Genomic DNA, 15,023 nt, shown 5'->3' on the forward strand with positions numbered 1-15,023 from the left:
TATTTTTTTTGGGATAATCGTCAGCCTCAGCCTGCAGCTTGGTCAGAAGCAGAGAGAGTTGTACTGGTGGAGTATGTGGCTCTCTTTACACCCGTTTCACGTGAATGTGACGGATTCAAATGGCCTTCTTGCAAAAAACCAAAATTCTGGTCAAAGTGTGCTGAAGCTCTAGCCTGCTCAGCTGGAATGCCAAGAAGATCTGGTATAATATTCCTTTCCTGATTGTAGTTTAAAAATTATTTATAGGCCTCAATGTATATTTGCTAGTCAGAGTGGTGTTATTCCAAGCCAGGCTGTTTAGCCAGACATTGGAAACTGGCCTTCCACGAGGTATGTTTTCCCATAAAAGTATAAGAGAGTTTCCATTACATCATCTTTCAAATATAATTATCTTGGATATTAAATTTCCTAAAATATGTCAGTGGCGAAAACAAAAAGTGTTGCTCTCTATGTTAGTGATGTGGTACTGGTATTTTGAAGAATCTGTGCATACCAATTATTGACTTGTGATAAGAATAATAGAACACATGATATTTGATTTGCCCGTATATTCATTTGCACCGGAACTGAGCCAGATGTGTATATACTTTTTTGTTACAGGGAATGCATGTCGACATCAGGTCAACTCGCACCTTCGTCAAAAGTATAAAACATTGGAAGAAGCAGAAGAGGACCTCAACATTAACTATTTCAGCGGAGGACTTCAAGGGCAGTCATCTAACCTTAACCTGCGAACAAATGAGAAAAGAAGGGCAGGCAAATGACATGTTGAATAAATTATAATTTTGAAAGTATTCAATTCTAAGCTTTATTGGTGCACATATACAACTTCTGAAGCTTTTTTTAAAATGCTGCCTAGAACTGCTTCACGTGGAAATGACTAAATGTATGCATTTCAGTCTTAAATAGAGAATGATTAAAAAATATATATGTATAATTCAGTTGGACCTAGTGTAATAGAAAAAGGGATTATGCCTTATGACCCTAGGGGTGTACTGCTGTCATGTATCGAGGGCAAGATACTCTGGCATTTGGAAAAAACAACGTGACTTATCCAACATACCGTTTGGCATTTGTATGCTAGAGGATCAGAATCTTCGGAAATCACAATATCGGTGTAACCGTTCTTCACGAGGTATGATATTTGGGCATCTGCCTCATATGGAGCAACACGTAACCGATAGACCTCTGATATACCATATTTTAAAGTACCACAGTTGAAGGTCTATCCAACATTTAACAGGATTTTAAAGAGGTGATGTAGATAATAAAATCCAAACTCTTCTTACTGTAAAACTCACTTCAATGAACACACAGACGTGATCATGGTTTATTTCTGCGGCCGCAGCCAGTGCTTTCCTTGCTCCGGTTAAATCCCCAATGCGCCGTAGCTGTTCGGCTCTCTCGATCTGTTTCTCTCGTTCCCTGATTAAAGATTTATATGCAGTCGATGTCTGAAATAAACTCGTCAAAGAAAATAAAACTGACACGACAGATGATGAAGATTTCTCACCTTGCCCGATGTTCGCGTCCCCTTTTCTTTGCCGGGCAGTGAAAGTCCATCAAACACTTCTAATGGTCGAATTGTTTTGGACGTAAAGTGCATATGACACAAAATTTTGTATTTACTTGTTCGAAAGAGCTTTTAAAATGATGAAGAACGGCATTTATTTTATTGTGGTAGCTCTCTTGGTTGCCGAGTTATTCACAAGGAAGTCTGTTCGACTATGAAGCAACAAAGAAGGCAGTTTTGATATCGGAAAGGTAGAGGTCTGGTAACGAGTATGTTGCTATGGTGACATCATAATCACTATTACAATGTGTAGTTTTGGTACCACATCAACTCTGCAAAATTTCAACCCTGCAGACTTAGTATTTGCAAAGATCTTCCATGTTTTGTGATTTTACATAATTTTGTGGCCACTATGTGACGTCAGAAGCCATCTAATTTGCATAAATCAAAATCTTGAATAGCTCGGCTACCAAGAGTGCTATCACAATAAAGTAAACGTTTTTCTTCACCATTTTGAAAGCTCTTTCGAACAAGCTAACAGTTATCGAGTTCTATAAGTGTAAAACTTAAGAATGGATTGCTTTAAAATCAGTAAAGAACCAATTCACCGTTGCTGTTGAGAAAAGTGTGTGCCAGGCAAAACAAGTTGCATGTCGGTAGCCTGAACGTTAACTGACAAACTAATTTGCCTGTGTTTAAATTAACAAATATACCAATAGATCACTAACGTTTCATGTTTAACCGGAGAATTAGGGCAGCAGATGTTCGAAGTTGTAATAGCCGTTTTGTTTTATTCCTCAGTTATCGAGTTCTATAAGTGTAAAACTTAAAAATGGATTGCTTTAAAATCAGAAAAGAACCAATTCACCGTTGCTGTTGAGAAAAGTGTGTGCCAGGCAAAACAAGTTGCATGTCGGTAGCCTGAACGTTAACTGACAAACTAATTTGCCTGTGTTTAAATTAACAAATATACCAATAGATCACTAACGTTTCATGTTTAACCGGAGAATTAGGGCAGCAGATGTTCGAAGTTGTAATAGCCGTTTTATTTTATTCCTCAGTTATCGAGTTCTATAAGTGTAAAATGGATTGCTTAACCGGAGAATTAGGGAAGCAGATGTTCGAAGGTGTAATAGCTGTTGAGTTTTATTCCTCAGTTATCGAGTTCGATAAGTATAAAACTTAAAAATGGATTGCTTTAAAATCAGAATAGAACCAATTCACCGTTGCTGTTGAGAAAAGTGTATGCCGGGCAAAACAAGTTGCATCTCGGTAGCCTGAAAGTTAAAATATAATTTGCCTGTGTTTAAATTAATTTGAAATGAAGAGAATAAAGAAATAATTTTCCATTTTTTAATTGCATGATGCTGGCCGTTGTAAACCGTGTTTTAGAAAATATTTCAGATTGATTTATTGTGCCTCTGCACATTTTGACACGTCACTCAAAATTAATAACTTCTTACTAACCGAGCGCGAGGGCCGTACTAGGGTTTTGTTTTATTTGCCCGAGGTCGTGGCATGCGCAGTACGGACCGAGCGCCAATATTCCTCTGTACGGCTCGAGCCAGCTTGGTTAGTAAGTACTTTATTATATTGCTTTTTAATTACCTTTTGCTTTGTTTTTGCAAGCCAGTAATCGGCCCGTGGGCATTACGGGAGAATAATGCCCTACAATTCAGTCACAATTAGCAAATCAGAGCGCGTGTTATATCGGCTACAGACACAAGCCATATAATAATTTAAAGTAATTTGAGATATTTGTCGTCATTAAAACTTTATGACGAAGTCGGCCTAACAAATGCGTCGACATTAACACCTCTCTCTCCCTTTGTCTCTCGCTGTGCCTTTTTAGTGTGAGTCTTGTTACAACTCCCACTGAGATTTTGGTAATTTGTTTTTTTACCTAAACAGCGGGGACCCACATTCCTGACCCAAGTGAAGCTCCTCATGTTACGCAGTGTTTTGATTCCCATGTTTACTCTCACTGTAAAAACTCCCAGGAGATGTGTACGAGACCGTGTCTGGATTGAAATGAGCTACATTCACATTTCTAGCCATGAACCTTGAGGGTCGTGACGCACACCGCCTGGCACAGTTGTAAATTGAAGACCGTTGCATGGGTTGTTGGGTTGTCGTATTTACACGTAATTGTAACGTGAGAGTCTGTCGGGTGGCCACAGTAAGGCGCGCTGCACGGTAAATTTTGATGACGTGGCTTTTTTTTTTCGGTGACCTGATTGGCTCTTCCGCTCATGAATTGTTAAAGAGTTTTTGAAGTTAAATTTCCTTATTGATGGTGGAAACTCTAGCCGGTCGATTTAAACCGGAAGATAATATCCAGCTAATATTTTATGCATATTCTCTAGACCATGCACGCACGAGAATTTATTTTCCAAATTCAACTTACGCAGTGGCCCAAAATTGATTCGTATACATAAAAAGGCATTTATAATTAAAATACTAGGCGTGTACATCATGTCGATCTCATAAAAGTATTTAAAACGTCTAGATGCTGTCTGGCTACTGAAATTGATTCTTAATGTCCTCAAAAACAGAGACATTCAAGACCTTCAACTTTGTCTAATTTACAATCTTGCAAGGCTCTGATGACCAATAACAGGATGAATAACATATGATTAACAAAATGATCTATTATACTTCGAACATAGTTTGAGTTTTTTTTAATGTCTGCAATATTAGTCCGAAATACCGTCGACCGAGCATTTCCAGCCGAATTAAGCGCTTCCAGTTATATGGCATTGGCAACAACAGTGTTTAGTAATCTCTCTTTTTTTCATCAATAAAAGCAAGGTGACACACGCTAACACCAACCCGGTGTGGCCAACACATCACACCTACGCACAACCATTTCACCCGGTCAATTAGCAACCATTGACCGGGTGAAATGGTTGTGCGCATGCGTGATGTGTTGGCCACACCGGGTTGGTGTTAGCGTGTGTCACCTTGCTTTTATTGTTGTTCTCTTTTTTTAATGATTAATAATGACGTAGACAAATCTTTTAGCATTTTATAAAGGGACCAAAAGAGTGTGATGGAGCCAGTATAACAATTTGTTCAAAGTCACTTACCCACATTTGGAATGAGTTCCGAATAAATGTCGCAGTTCAAATAATTCTTTTAATATCCGTCAGTTTGTTTCCCCTCGCAGATATTAATATAAAGACTCTTACCAAAAGTAATTTAAGTATTTGCAACCTATATATGGGTCAATCTCGCTGTTACAAACAACCTATGGAGTCAGTAAGAATACAATACAAACATCAAATGCAAACATTTGCTTGAACTGTATAACTCAATTTTATAAAGTTAACGTTTCGTATGTTACAACAGACATCATCAGAAGTGATTATTATTCAGTTACATATAAATTTAAATTCAAAAATACAAACGAATGGACTGGGAACTAACGAAATTGATTTATACATAAAACGACAAGAAATGTGCTTATAGTAGAGACGAGATGCTTCCGTGAAGCATACACTGGGTTGCCTGTGGTACGTGTTACAGAAAATCAGAAGGCACTGAATTGTGTGGTATTGAAATACAGCATTCCAGTCTCCGAAGAATAACAAATAAAAGAGAAGCGAGAAACATTGGCTTCTGGGCTGACATGTTGATAATTTTCAAGTTCCCTCACAACTTCTTTTCACCACAAGTGTGCCCTCTGAGCATCTGACAGCTTTGTAATACTAAAATTCACTGAAGTTATCCCTTTCGGGCGGGGTTAGTGTTTGGATGGGAGACCAAAACAATAAACCCCTCCTAAAACAGAAGCATCTGACCGAAAATACTATTAACGCTAACAAATGCGAACTCAGCAAGGTACAGATTTTGTTAGCTTGCTTTATGCAAAACAAATATTGATGCAAAAGCAAATAACTATTGATACACAGTTTTTAGAAAGAGCAGAAGGAAGTTTCCGGGACGGTCGATCGAGAATAAAATATTTACGACATGAAAACAACATTGATTTTGAACCGTGAATATGGAATATAAAAAGTTACGATCAGCGACAAACATTTTGGGAGATTTTTGCTACGTTCAAATAAATCGCAAAATCGAAAGTGACATGTCGGCATTCAGCGGGCGCCGTGATTAAGTTACCGCGGCATGTTTACTCGCCAAACAGTGAAGTATCCGGGTTTTTGTAAGTTTCTTTTTCTGTCAAGTGTTATAAAGTTTGACAATGAAATGAGCGAAGTCAAAACAAAGATCACAATCGCCCAACTCTTGTTTATGCAAAGTCAAAATTTACTCTCCAAGATGCGTACGACGTTATTTATCACCAGGTAATTCCATCATTTTGGAAATAGCAGCTACTTTATCATTCACCTACGTCACAATTTTTCACTGATTTTGGGGCTCATTTTGTTGAAACTCAAGCACGCTTCCAACAGGCATGTGAACACTTCCAGCTTACAGACCAATAATAAAAAACTTCTCCCATCTCCCATTTCACCCTTAAGCTAGAACCTTAAATACACAACATGCTATTATAATTCACAAAGGCAGAAAATACCAGAGCATCCTTTTCCACCGAAAAGTTTATTGAAACAAACAACATATTTGCTCTTAGAGACGAAAACCTTTTCCTATTTCATTGCGTGCGTGAAGACAAGAAAGTCAATCGTGTCAAATTACCATGTAAATACAGCTCACTTTGATTTCGGCTCGACGGGCGATAGATTGTTGTCGATTTCAATTACTCGTCGCTTTTGAGATTCCAGGTGTTGGTTTTTCACCGCCTGCCTAGTTTATCCAACTGACTTTCCATTATTGAGCTCCATAAGGGTATATTCTGTTTAAGGATCCACTAAAACGCCATTCGCGTTACATGACTTTCGACGCCATTGCAGGCTAAGTTAATGATTCTACTGTGTCCACCAGAGAACTTTCCGCAGTTCTACTACCCTCTCGATCGTAAGAAAATAAGCGCAGAAGGCTCTATGCACAAAGACACCACTTACCAGGGGAGTGATAGGCAAGACTTTTACCGACACGGAAAATAAAAAAAAAAAAAAAAAAGACCGGAAATCTACCCATTTTCCGACTGGGATTGCCATACGGCAACCCAGTAATAAAGTTTCGCCTTCGGTGTTACAACCCGTACTGATAAAGATGCCTGAGAGACTAGACCTATGAATAGTTATACTAACCCCACCCTAGTGTGTAGGACTTAGAGTGTCATGTGACTTTCTTTTGTTGTTCCCACTCTTGTTATCGAAGGTTTTGTACGTCGCAGCATTTCACTCGTATACATTCCCTTTGTAAATCGGTGTGTAGCCGAGTCCAGTGGATTAAAGTTGTGTTACGCTTCAGTGTCTCGTCGTAAATCCTAACATGGTCCTTCACAGCCGGATTCAAGGAGACATCTCAGCAGTAAATTTGTAATTCTTCGCAAGGTCATCAGTTGCGTTAGGATGGCCACCGGTTCCTCGAGCAAAATGGAAACCTTATCTCAACTCACAGTCGATCAAATTCGTGAAATGCTTGGAAAAAAGGGATTGTCGACTACTGGAAATCTCGCCGAGGCTTCGAAGGAACCTCTTCAAGTGAAAAGTGAAGTTGAAATTCAGGAGGTTAGTTCGAGTAGACGTAAAATTAATTAAGCCAGAGCCTTGCAATTGGATATGGATGCGTTGATTCAGGATATTTGTATCTAAGTCAAAATGCAAGCAACAAAATCAAAATACAGTTGAGAATTGAAATGCTAACTGTGTACCGTGAGAATTATCTTCAACTGAGAAATGAATTAATCGCGCTTGTTGCAGAGGATGTGATAGAGGAGGAACTCCGAAGATGGGGAAAAATCCTGAGTGAAGTGGATAAAGCTATGGATGCTGCTCATGAATTCCTAAATAAAGATTGCGATGCGATGCGATTGGGAGATCACTCCTCGAAGGATATTGCATACATTGCCAGTCGTATATCCTCAAATCTGAAATTACCGAGAATTGAGTTGCCAAAGTATAATGGCAATGTGTTGAAATTTCAAAACGTTTGGGATCAGTTTGAAGCTGCAGTGCATGACAATGTTGATTTACCAAATGTTCAGAAGTTTACTTATCTACGCTCGGTGCTAACTGGAAATGCCTTGAAAGCAATAGACGGATTTGAAGCAAATGGAGCAAATTATGAAGCAACTGTTGAAAACATATGATCATCTCATTTCTAGTGAAATCTGTCATCAAGATGGATGCTAAGTCTGTTGTTAATGCATCCTCCCTCAGAGATCTCTGTGATACCTTTATGAACAGAACTAGAGCTTTGGACGCTCTTGGAGAAGATCCAATGAGCCATGGATGTATTTTGTTTCCCCATTTTGAGACCAAGTTACCACCTCAGTTATTAAAAAATGGGAGTTGAAACTTGCAGACACTCAAGAAGATGAAATAGCCCTTGAATTGTTCTTTAAATTTCTTAACCTACAAGTTGTGTCCAAAGAAACAGGAGAAAGAGGTTCAAATGTGAACATCACTCCAGACAATCACAGTTCTGATAAAGGTAAAGAAAACCGAAGAAAGTCTTCATTTCGCAAAGTGGGTGGTGAGAATGAAATGTATCCTGCCTGTACTACTTGGTGAAACACACCCTCCAACACAGCCAAATTGTAATTTCTGCAAGGCAGATCATGACTCACAAAATTGCTTAGTGTTTAATGAAAAATCACTTGATGGCAGATGGAAACTAGTGCAAGAGAAAAAAACTGTATTTCAATTGTAAAACGTAGGAACCACAAGCACTTCTCCAGAATTTGTCTCCATCCCAAGTACTCTGAAGCAAATTGTGGTCACTGACATCAATGGTTATTGCATGGGCAGCAGTGTGTTGCTACACCTCGGCACCTAAGCAACACTAGTTTAAGTGGATTGGCTTCAATTAAGGCTGCATTACCTATGAGAGAAACACTCCTAGAGACAGCATTGGCCAGGTTAATTGTTAAGGGTCAAGAAATGACAGTCCGTGTTTTACTAGATTCAGGGAGTCATCGTTCGTATATACGAAAGAACATTGCAGAGGCCCTTGACCTGCAAGGTCCCTCAGAGCTATTAAGTGTCACAACGCTAGGTGAGGAAACCAGCGAAACGAAGAGATTCCAAAGAGTGAAATTTACCCTTTCACCAATTAAGGGAGATTCAAAGGTGGAGACATGGCCCGCCATGTTTGTTTTCTAAATTCGCCTCCAGGCTCTTGTCCGCATTCAAAATGGCGGCAAACATTTTATTGTCCCCCCTCTAGGAAGCATTGCGACATCCGATCCAGTATTGATCCAGTTGCTCTATGCATGCTTTTTTTCAAAAGCTAAACATGGCCTGCATTTATTGCTCATTTTCCCAGTTTCTGGAAGATCTCAGTATTTTATTACATTTGTTAATATTTCTACTGAATGATTCACAATCAAAAACTTACAAAAACTCTTATGAAGTGAGTATAGTATATGTAAGGGTCAATTTCTATCCAAAAATGTGTTACAGTACTTTGCTTTAACGGCTGTTGACAGTTCAAGTTAATAAAACTGAAGTGAGATGTTGATAGGCATTTCTGTGACATACTATTATGTTAAATTTGCATAATAAAAAATTAAAAATGCAGAAAATCAGTGGATTTTTATTTTTATTTTCTCAATTTTGTATAACTTGCATTGTACAGGCAAGATGGAATGGGGCATTTATATCATACATATCTCTATCTCAATGAAATACTAATTGTCACAGTAAAATGTCACTATCGCAATAGTATTGCAATAGTATCACCACTATCGCAATACTATTGCAATGGTGTTTCAACTATCACAATATTTTACTATCGCAATAGTCAAAATGGGTGCAATAGTCACCCCTATGATCTATGTGTAAGCAGCATCTCAAATAGTTCTAACTTAAGCCTCAACACCCATTTTAAACAGCATTGTTCAACAGTATTTAAGTCGAAGCACCCATTCTAAATAGGTTAGCTTACATGAAGTAAGCGGCCATCACAACAATAACCGAAAGCTACCCTTTTTAAAATGGGTGCTTAGACTTAAATACTGTTGAACAATGCTGTTTAAAATGGGTGTTGAGGCTTACGTATTAAAGCACTATTTGAGATGCTGCTGACACATGGATCAACAGTACTCATTCGAAATAGTATTTTTAGGGTGGTCCATTTGGGTAGTCCATCGGGGTAGTCCATGGACTGAGGGTCAGCGAAATGTACCGACCCCTTTTAAATTTTAACTACAGTTTTTCACTTTTATGGTTTGATTAAACATTTCAGGCATGGTGTAGATGTCAAGGAGATTGAGAAAGAGAACGACTTGACGGTGTACCTTTATGGAATGTGAACAACAGAGGAGGAAAGAAAGGAAACTCTTTACTTACCTCTCAGCCTGAGCTCGTACATGCGATTCGTGTTATTAAAGAAAAGCTTAAGGCTTGGTTACTCCAATAAATGGCGATTTGTCTGACCCTCTGAAGTCTTTCGAGAAGGCTGTGCATTTATCCCCTCCAGTGTTACAAAGCATACCAGGATTTTGCTGTTTAAACTAGAAAAGAAAGATGAACTCCATAGCTAAAGCTGCCGTATCAAGCACGTTCTCGTCTGTTAGCAAAAGCCTGGGTTTCGATGACAAAGACAGTGTGGAAGGCGAAGGACCATCAGCTAAAGAGCTACGCAAATTCGAGGACGAAAATGCTGCAGCGAGGGCTAAGTTGCAGGAACAGCATGCAAAACGACACGCGGAGAGAGAAAAGAAACGGGAAGAAATTAGGGCAAAATACGGAATTAGAGAAAGGCAGGGAAAAGGCAATCAAAGTAGAAAAACAAGAAGAAACACAAATGAAATCGAGAAGGAAGACACGAGTGCGAAGAAAATGAAAAATAGTGGGGGAGAAGAAAAACAGTGTAATACAATGTAACGTCAATCAATCTGGGAGGCGTACTCTTTTGGAAACTCTTTCTTCCACTAGAAATTTAGTCCAATATTTGGACTAAATTCGTGCATATTGTATTAATGGAGCGTAACATTTCAAACAGAATACTACTCATTTTTTGTCATGCAAATACAAACTGCAAATTCTGGGGCCGTCATTGTTCAAAAGCCGATAAACGCTAATCACAAATTAAAAATTAACCAAGGAGTTTATTTCTCTACTCCCAAATGCTGTTCAACGCTGATATTCAGTAGAACTTTACATTAGAAGAAGTCAATCTTGTAAAGCAAAAATAAGCAAATAAACTTTCAACTAAAAGTTGAAAACATGAAACAGAAGTTTACGCTAATCCTCGATTAGGTTAATCGGCTTTAGATCAACAGGGCCCTGTAGACCACCATGTTTTGTTAATCTTTAGTATCCCTATTTTGGAGTCATCAAGTAGCAGCTCTCATAATGTATAATGTGAGTGGCTCGATATATAAAGAAATGCTTCATTCTGATTGGCTGAGAGAAATCCAGTTTTCCGCAATGCAGAAAGAAGTAATTCAGTGCAAAATAGGTAACAAATTAAGCATTGTGATTGGTAAGTGATCAAAGAAAGTCACAAAAAGCCAATCAAATATGAGTCTTAGATGGCACAATTTTTGCATGGATGTGTGTGTGTGTGTGTGTGTGTGTTGCTTCTGCTAAATTAGAATAAGAAACTTTTCCATGTATATTATTAATAAGCAATCACATGATTTTGACTACACTTTGGAAGAAATAAGCAATGGAACGTTCCTTCAATTTTTATTTCCTCTTTGAAAAAATTTACCCATGCTTATTTATTCGAAACTGCACTTGAAATTATGTGATTACATGGACATTGTACATGTCACAATCTTGTCATTTGTACTGATTATGAAAGCCTTTTGTGTGCAGCACATACAGGTCGATCTTTTGCTTTCCTTGCAGAAAATGCTGTGGCAAATCATTGATTGTTGTAACTAACAGATGACTTCAGTGGTTTGCTCCTCTTACTCAATAATTATACTGTGGCTGTTTTGGACTGTGGTTTGATCAACTCCTGTGCTTCTCGCATGCTATTCAAACATCTATCAGGGATTGTAAATAGTAGATATTGCTGCTCTAGATCATGAACCACCAAAATATAACTGGCTAGAGGAGGCCATTTCCACTCATGGGTTCCTGCTCCCCATTGGTCACTAAGATTACAGAATACACAGGCAAATGCAGCATCTAAAACCTAGATTTTTAACCAGATTTCCTTCTGAATGTCCCTTCTGTATGCAACAAAAGAAAGAATGGAGTGGATGAATTTCCTAGTATACAATATATATATTATAGTATATTTTATTAATATTATTATTATAGTATTACAATTTGTTATAACTAAATTAGTTTTGAATCTATTTTGTGTGACATTGGAAACATTGGTCCTCAGACATGTTCTCAATTTTGCATGAGAAATGAAAAATAGTGACAATGTTTTGTGCTTTGAACACTTTTCAGGGGTGACTTTTGATTTGAAGATAAACGCCCAAAACATTTCGGTTGTTGCAAGAAATGCACGCCTGTACTTTTCTAAAGGTTAAAGGTTGACCCTCAAACCAACAGGCTTTTTGTCCGTTTGTCTTGGCATGGCTTATCGTAGCCATCTGATTGGATGAATTTCAGCTTTGGCGGGATTTTCATATATAAAAATTGTACCACGGCACGCAATACTTGTAGGGTGAACGTGGGCCTTGAAAGGGTTCATTCTCTCATATGTAGGGGAACAACAAACAGAGATATCCTGTCGTCACTATTGAATTGAGCCAATCCCAGATAAGGTAAAGGTAAAGTCCGCTACGAGGCTAGAAGGCCCACCAGGCCGGCACTTATCTCCGGTTTCTGTAGCATGAAGCGACTAGGAGTATTTCTACTTCCCCCTGGATAGGATGGTAGTCCATCGCAGGGTTACCCCCAGCATTTTCGCCGGTAGAGAGGCACCGTGAGTTCGGAGTAGTGTCTTGCCCAAGAACACAACACAATGTCCCCAGCCAGGACCCGAACCGAGACCAGTCAATCCAGGGTCAAGCACACTGACCATGAGGCCACCGCGCCTCCCACTGAGCCAATCCCAGCTGAGAGAAAAATAGAATTATTTAGATTGCATTTTAGCGGCTCCTTTTTGAGAGGGATAACTTTTCGTGATCAGAACTGACTAACGCCCAATTAAACCAAACAATGGCGACTTTGGTTTGATTTTATTTGGAGCAATTAATTGAATCACAAATCTTGATACACTTCTGATGGCTTCACATGCACTAGAAAATCAGAGACTGGTGAATCAATCTTTTAAAAGCCAAATGGTGTAATCTTCATTTCTGCTTTTTTAACAGAATAGTATGCTCCTTTCCATGCATACCATAGTTATACCACAAGACACAGCACAGTTTGCAGACGACTGACCATTATCGTTGTCCTTGGTAGAAAAGGCAGCACCACAGTGTCCAGATAACGAATCACCAGCAGTTCCTGATAACATTACTGTAATGTAAAGGTATAAGTAAATACGGATAACCTATTAACCCACTGACCCCGGCCACTGACTAATGTATTTAGGGAAGAATGGGCCATGGTGTAGTTCAGATATGAGCTGCTACCCATTTCTTGCTTGTGGTGCATTCACCTTAGCGTTAACTATAAATTCTACGGTTCTCAATTCTATAAGTAACGCAGGTCGGTGACTTAGGTCTGTCATGGGCTGCTAATTCGCAGCTTCGTTTTAGAATAGTTTGACAAGCCACAGGCAGCCCAAGCTCGGTATACGATTTATAGACTTTGTATGGGAAAACATACCTTGAGCTTATAAATGCTAAAATAAGCTGTAAATGTAGAAATAAAGTTCGCTTACCTCTACATACGGTTGGCCTCGTCTTTTCTGTGCGAGCGGAGGGCAAATTTGTGTCCGTTTTAGACGGGTTTGTGGCTTTCGAATTTTTGCGATGTCGTTAGTTGTCATTTCCCTTCATAAAGGTGGCGGTGGCCGATATTTAACCCCACCTTTGCTTAAGAGATTGCGTGATGTTTATTATATCAATATTCTTGATGTCGTGTGAAACAAAAGCGTCACGTTTGTGGCCAATTTATCCTACGTTAGCAGTTATCATTTTATCTCCCTTCAAACTCGTCAGCAAACTAATGCGACGTCACGCAGAGCTTTGGGTCCCGTTTCAGTAGACACATGCGGGTTTCGTGATAAAATGCAATTTTCAGATAACACAGAACAGAAAGGGGTAATTCGGTACAGAAAAGGCAACAAACCAAGCATTCTGATTGGTCAGTGATCAAAGAAAGTCGAGATAGGCAATCACATGGTGCAATTTTTACGTGATTGCATGATGCGTGCATGCTTCAGTTTGATTAGAATAGACCCTAAAGTATGCAAAAATGGCTGTCTTTAAATTATTCTTATGTTCATATTCAAAATAACCCAACTAAGCTCGTTTTTGAGACAAAATTCCGAAGAGTTTGTTATTGCGAACGAGGTTAGTTGGGCTATTTTGAATATGAACAAAAGAATAATTTAAAGGCAGCCATTTTTGCATAGGGTCTATAAGACACTTTTTCATTGAAATTATCAATAACTAATAGACCTAATCGCCTAACTCAATGTTTTACCCAATTCAAATCTCCCGGGACTAAGATTCTTTGAGTATTGTATTTGCATGATAATGTAGCATTCAATTTCATATTTAAATGATACGGAAATACCTGGAACAAAACGTTTTATTCCCAAAGAGTTTGAATTGGGTACAACATCGAGTTAGCCGATTAGGTCTATTACATGATTTCAAGTGTAATTTGGAAGAAATGCGCACTTGTAAACTTCTTAAATTTTTTGTTGGTCTTTGAAAAAAGTTACATATGCTCATTTGCTCCACACTGCTCTTGAAATAATGTGAATACCTGTACATATAACCCTTCACAGCCGTCATTAGTATTGATTACAAAAGCCTTTTGTGTGTGTTGATTGTTGTAACTAAAAAATGATTGCCGAATGGCGAGATTTCCTTTTGGAAAAGTTTCTTCTCTATACAATGAAAGAAAAAATAGAATTGAAGCTTTCACTTGATTACAATTTTTTACAATAAGTAGAAGACAAAGATAGCACAGAAAAATGCTCTCTTTGGTGTCTTTCGAATTTATCATGATTATTGTCTGTGAAGTAAAAGCAAGATGAAGAAAGCTAAAATACTCATGGTTTTAAACTAGGAGTTAAGGGTTCATTATCTGGACGGGAGTGAAAAGAGAAACTGAGATATGATTGAGTTGAGCCAATCCCAGCTGAGAAGAATTTTGATTAAGCCTTAGCGGCCTTTTTTTCAGAGGGGATTATTTTCGGGATTAAAACTGAGTTTTCCTAAACAATGGCAACTTTTTGGTCACTTTTATTTCTGTCAAAAAACTGGATCACAAACTTTCCGGTGGCTTCACATGTACTTGAATCAGGTGCATCAATCTTTTAACAACCAATTGGTCTGATCTTCATTTCAGCTTTTTTAACGGAATAGTAGTATTCTTTC

The 15,023-nt window shown here is 38.4% G+C and overlaps 3 protein-coding genes across 3 annotated transcripts in view; 2 read left to right on the top strand and 1 right to left on the bottom strand.

The window, feature by feature from the left end:
- Window positions 1–6,954: 6,954 nt before the first annotated feature.
- On the top strand, window positions 6,955–7,694 carry LOC138039750 (uncharacterized). The gene is made up of 2 exons (XM_068885600.1): window positions 6,955–7,113; window positions 7,230–7,694. Exons 1-2 carry the CDS (start codon window positions 6,955–6,957, stop codon window positions 7,692–7,694), a joined length of 624 nt encoding a protein of 207 aa, XP_068741701.1.
- A 2,380-nt stretch (window positions 7,695–10,074) lies between these two features.
- LOC138039751 (complexin-like) lies at window positions 10,075–10,434 on the top strand. The gene has a single exon (XM_068885601.1). It carries the CDS (start codon window positions 10,075–10,077, stop codon window positions 10,432–10,434), a length of 360 nt encoding a protein of 119 aa, XP_068741702.1.
- A 4,457-nt stretch (window positions 10,435–14,891) lies between these two features.
- LOC138042022 (microfibril-associated glycoprotein 4-like) overlaps window positions 14,892–15,023 on the bottom strand; it is an 11,313-nt gene continuing 11,181 nt past the window's right edge. Inside the window, exon 5 of the mRNA XM_068887750.1 lies at window positions 14,892–15,023. This exon is cut by the window's right edge and continues 202 nt beyond it. Within this exon, the coding sequence (XP_068743851.1) occupies window positions 14,963–15,023 (61 nt within the window). The 3' untranslated portion in view covers window positions 14,892–14,962.

This window comes from Montipora capricornis, chromosome 3 (assembly GCF_036669925.1).
Source record: "Montipora capricornis isolate CH-2021 chromosome 3, ASM3666992v2, whole genome shotgun sequence".
NCBI classification, from domain to species: domain Eukaryota; kingdom Metazoa; phylum Cnidaria; class Anthozoa; order Scleractinia; family Acroporidae; genus Montipora; species Montipora capricornis.